This window comes from Arachis hypogaea, chromosome 11, assembly GCF_003086295.3.
Source record: "Arachis hypogaea cultivar Tifrunner chromosome 11, arahy.Tifrunner.gnm2.J5K5, whole genome shotgun sequence".
NCBI lineage: Eukaryota > Viridiplantae > Streptophyta > Magnoliopsida > Fabales > Fabaceae > Arachis > Arachis hypogaea.
In genome coordinates, this window is record NC_092046.1 from 148,455,318 (window position 1) to 148,460,876 (window position 5,559).

A 5,559-nucleotide genomic window follows, 5' to 3' on the forward strand; every position below is an offset into this window, starting at 1 on the left:
AATATAAAGGACAAAATAGAAAAATAGTAATACAAAACTCCATGACAAACAAATAAAACACATCCTTACTATGTTGCTATTCATACAAAGATGTGTTCATGTGAATATAATAAATTAATAACTAAGATGTAGATATAACGCATAAGATGTGAATATAATAACAGAAGTGTTTTAGGTATATCGGAAATACTGGTGTTCTTTTAACCGTTTGATTTGAATTATAAAAAATATATATAATATATATTAATTAAAATCAACGGTTAAAACAATTGGAACACCAGTATTCTCTGTATACCTGATAACTTTCCTATAATAACTAAGGCTCATGTGCAGTTGTTTTTACGCGTATAAAATTGATAGTAAAAAATTATTAAATGATTTGACATGTTTGATTAAATTATTATCTAACGATTTTTAATTATCAACTTCACGTCAAGACAATCGCATGCACACGACCTTTATCTAAACATTTTTAATTATCGTTTTCATATATAAAAATATGAGTAAAGTATCGTTTTTGTCTCCAATGTTTGTGGTAAGTCCTATTTGTGTTCCTAACGTTTAAATCGTCTTATTTGTATCCTTAACGTTTATAAAAGTGATTCAATGTTATCCTACTATCAATTATACTAACAAATCAGATTATATTTTTCAATTATTCTCACTTGAATGTATTAATTCTCAATTAGGTCTCACTTCGATGTGTTCGATTTTAATATTATACCCACTGTTTGTGTTTAGATTCAATTATGTCTCTAGAAAAGTGAATTATGTAAATGTTGTAGGAATTAATTTCAACATTTGATGAACTATTTTTCGAAGTAGATCATCAATTCTATCACAGACATTTGTATTCTAACTTCAAGAAGATATTTTTAAAACTCAAACTAAAGCACTCATGACGGTAGGATAACATTGAATCACTTTTACAAATGTTAGGGATACAAATAGGACGATTTAAATGTTAGGGACATAAATAGGATTTACCCCAAACGTTGGGGATAAAAACGATACTTTACTCTAAAAATATTTATCCAAATAGTTATCTTTAATGTGTATGAAATAGCTCGTTATAGGTAGTGCTTGTATTTATTCCACTCCAATTAATCTGAAATGATGATAATAACTTAATTAACCCTCTAATTAATTCATCATCAAATCAGATGCTCATTGGGCTTTGGGGATCATTAAGAGCTGCAATGGCTGTTTGGATCCTTATCAGCAGATGATCTTTTTCTTCTTCATCTGCCTGTAAAAAACATAACCACACAAATTAAACAAAAAGCAACAAAAACGGATAGCTTAATAATTAATTATATTAATTTTCAGCCTCATATGTTCTAGATAATTAACATGAGGCCACAAATTAAAACTTTATAAATGCTACCCCAGCTAGCTAGCTAGCATTGGATTCTATTAATTATCTTTCCTAATCAGCCTAGTCAATTAGTGAATAGTGATTAGTTATACAGAACTTCTTTAATTTTTGGCTTAATTATATTTGAATTAGGGGTGAACATGAGTAGCAGGTATCCGATTACTCGTTCGAACTCGAATCGAACCAATTAAATTGGTTATGAAATCAATGGGTAATCGGGTCCAATCCGAACCAAATCGATTGCTTTTGTTAGTGATTGGTTCGAGTATCGATTTTGGGAGTGCGAAACCCAAACCAACTCGCGAACCCAATTATATATTAATTAAATAAAAAAATATATATGAATTTTCCATTAAACAATGATTATTCATTATTAATATATTTGGATTTTAATGAGTTTAGTTTTTAATTTATTTAGTATTTAACATGTTTGGAGTATTTCTATTGATGTTATATGTTTATTGTACTTGTTAAATTTTTAAGATAAAAATTTTGTTTTTTTTTTTATAAATTTCAAAGTCATTGGGTATCTAATTATCCAAACCGAACCAATCCATTCTTAATCGGTTTGATTTAGTTTGGATATATGTACAAAAAAAATGCAAATTCAAACCAAACCAAACCAATTATATTCTAATCAGTTTGGTTTTAATTTTATCATAAATCCAAACCAAACCGACACGGCTCACCCAGAGTTTAAATAAGACTGCTAATTGATGTGATAGTAATACTTAGCTTGTAGTAATAATAGATCTAATGTTAAAGTTTGCATTAATGAATTCGAGATATTCACTTCATATATATTATTCATAAGAAATAATCTAGAGAAAGATTTCAATAAATCACTTAAACTATTGTGACAGTGAAATGCAGTGGAAGGCTGCTATTATTTTTATGAATAGAAAAACGTGTCTCAAAAATTCAGAAATAGCACCGCGTGGAGACTGGTAAATTAAATCTATCACAAATTCCAAATGAGAAACACGTTTTTTTTTTTGTGACTAAATGAAAAACACGTTTTATAACATCATTATTATATTCTATCTATTCTTAATATATCTATATATAGGAAATTTTATATATTTGATAAGAGTTTCATTTTGTCCCACTCACTACTGTTACAGGGAAACGTGTGTACGAAGTTGTGAAATTGATATAGAAGTTGGACTTCAAATTCTTTTATGAACCGAGTGAATTTTACCTAAAATTATGAAAAAGCAATAATATTGATCATGGATGGGGTCCTCTTCCTGATCTCCTGAACCATAAAATCCATACTCATTTCATTCCCTTAATTGTATTTTCACTTTATTAAAGTGATTCATCAATTTAATTATCAGTTTTCTAGAGATATATATTTTTTCTTCCAAATTAAAAAAAAGAAAAGTAATTAATTAAGTAAGAAAAACTCTTAGACTTAGTAATTTTAATATTTTTAGTCATTGATTAGTAAAATAAATACTAAATTATTTTTAAAAAATATAAATATAAATTATTTTGATTTATCTATAAAAATTATATATTTATTTTATGTAAAATTTTTGTAAATATAAAAATAAATTATTATTAACTAAATATTAATTAAAAAATTAATAATATTTATTAGTCATGTGACATTGTTCGATAATTGATCTGATTTACTTAATTAGAAAACTGACCTCAACAAAGAGTGTCTCGGAGAGTGTGCCTGAGAAAGAAGTAATATTAGCAGTGATGATCTTGAGCTTTAAAGATTCAAAGACCTCACACAGTTTCACCATTGTATCTGTTCTTTTGCTGCATGTCAAGCTCACCACAAATATCTTCTCTCCCTTGTATGTTACCCTCAGCTGCCAATTCATCCATATAAATCTCATCATCATCATTATTAATTAAATGATTAATTATGTATTACTATATTAAAAATATTTAATAACAAAAAAATTAATCAAATTTTATCTTATTTAATATTTAATAATAATTAATAAATACTAAACAAAATAAATTCTGACTATTTTTTTTATCGAAAATATATACTTACATCAATGAGTTCAATGGGAAAATAGTTGGTGTTATTTCTTGAGGAAGAAGAAGCTGAGGTATCAAAGAGAAGATTATCGGGTCTCTTCTTCTTAGATCTGAGAAGAACGGGAAGATCCTGTTCAAAATCATTGTCTCCTGCTGCTGCTATAATTGGATTCTTGAGCTTCTCAGATTCAAGCTCCATTATCTCATCTTGAATCCTTCTCTCTTGTTCATGCAAGTGCTCTATGTAATCAATTGCATCCTTTATGATTGATGCCTTATCCATCTATGTAATAATAACTTCATCTTAGTCACAATTCATCATTAATTAACCACCTAATAATCACTAATTGAAATTTAAAGATCTGGAAGATTATCTAAAATAAACTCATTTTATGCCTTATGCATGTAGCAATCTAAGTCCAAAATGGCTATTTGATGGCCAGCAACAAACTCTTAAATGAAGCTCACATCTGCGACGAATTAGTCATTGACTTGTCGGGTAGAAGAATACCGTGAAAAATATATATATATATATATATATATATATATATATATATATATATATATATATATATATATACCTTGGTGATGTTGGGAACTACTGCCCTAAGTGCAAAGAGCCTTTCATTGAGCTTCTTCCTCCTATTTCTCTCGGAGACAATGTTCTTAGATGCCGCCGATGAAGCTCCGCCGTCCGGAGAGCTAGAATCGTAGTAGCCGCCGGAGAAAGCCTCATCCAATTGCCAGCTGTGTCAATTAACAAATTAAATAACATTAGAACATTATTATAAGGTACTACTATGATTTGATTGTATTAATTAGTTGACTTACCTGTCCAACTCTTGGGTTTGGAGGAACATGTTGGTCTCCCAGTAATTCTTGTAATCCTCACAGTCCTCCATACCCCAGTTTGGTTTCTTTTCTGTATATGTTTCATAAAATATTATGTGTGTTGTATTTGTGTTTGAAGTTGGGTGGTACTAAGAGCACCGTGCCACATATATATATATACACACACAAATAGTCAAACAAATATTAATAGAAGATTAGGGAGTATTAGAGATATAATCATTAGTGTTACCTTTTGTTATAAGTTGAAATTTTTGGGATGAATGGTATCATGATATAGTATTAGAGCTTTGGATCCGAAAGGTCAAGAGTTCGATTCTTGGTGAACTCCAAAATCAGTTTATCTTTTTGGGAAGATATTTATTATCCCTAGTACTCGAATGATTATTTTAGATAGTATTAGGATGTTCATTTTAAGAGTATATATATCATTTTCTACATAATAATTGATACACACGTGAAATTAACAACTTAACATGTTGTACTACTGGTTCATAGAAGCATCCTAAAATAGAGCGTCAAACATATACTTTAGTCTTTGCGGCCGCGTTCTTTCACACTCTATATATCCATTCAACCAATTCCTCTATATATCATTTTTGAGAAAAAAATATATTAATTTAAATAGTTTAAAATTATCTTATTTAATATTTATTAATTATATAATTTTAAATATAATAAATATATAATTATAAATATTATACGTATAAAATTAAAAAAATATTAATTATACGTTTATGCATGCATGTTTCACTTCCTGCTGGAAATTAATATAACATTATTCACACTTCACCATGCATGCAGCTCATATAGCTATTATATACACCAAATCTCATCAGCCACAATTTAATATGAACATTAATTATGAATCCTACTATACCATATATATTAATAATTGAAATTTAATGTCTACAATTTTGAAACAAAAACTTCATTTAAAATTAAACAAATAAATAAGATGAAAACTTAGGTGCAGTCGACTTCACGTGAAGTTGATAACTGAGAGCTGTTAGATGATTTGACCAATTTGACTAAATTTTTATCTAATGACTTTTAGTTATCAACTTCACGTGAAATCAAGTGCACTTGAATTTCCACTAATAAATAAATAAAATAGTATGTAGTGCTCGTGGTGCTACACGTTTTGGTCAGTAAATTCTTCATTGACGTGTCTCAAAGTTTGACTTATGCTTTATGAATCAACACAATGCAACAACCATCCACCCTTGTTTTTTATCAACAATTAATATGTACAACTCACTTTGTTCGTTTAATTATGTCTTTCAACATCATTTTCTAACAATACGTAGACTTGTTTTGTCGTC

At 28.3% G+C, this 5,559-nt stretch overlaps 1 protein-coding gene across 1 annotated transcript; it reads right to left on the reverse strand.

Moving 5' to 3' along the window:
• Positions 1–872: 872 nt before the first annotated feature.
• Positions 873–4,629, reverse strand: LOC112723606 (transcription factor bHLH35). Its single transcript, XM_025775032.2, has 5 exons — positions 4,217–4,629; positions 3,967–4,132; positions 3,399–3,668; positions 3,037–3,207; positions 873–1,249 (listed from the first exon to the last, which is right to left on the reverse strand). Exons 1-5 carry the CDS (start codon positions 4,285–4,287, stop codon positions 1,160–1,162), a joined length of 768 nt encoding a protein of 255 aa, XP_025630817.1. The 5' UTR covers positions 4,288–4,629; the 3' UTR covers positions 873–1,159.
• Between the last annotated feature and the right edge of the window lie 930 nt (positions 4,630–5,559).

Coding starts and splice junctions, on each gene's coding strand:
- LOC112723606 (XM_025775032.2), bottom strand. CDS start 4,287: ATGGAGGACTGTGAGGATTACAAGAATTACTGGGAGACCAACATGTTC. Junction 4,133..4,216: donor CAAACCCAAGAGTTGGACAG/GTAAGTCAACTA, acceptor TAATTGACACAG/CTGGCAATTGGATGAGGCTT. Junction 1,250..3,036: donor CCGAGACACTCTTTGTTGAG/GTCAGTTTTCTA, acceptor TGTTTTTTACAG/GCAGATGAAGAAGAAAAAGA.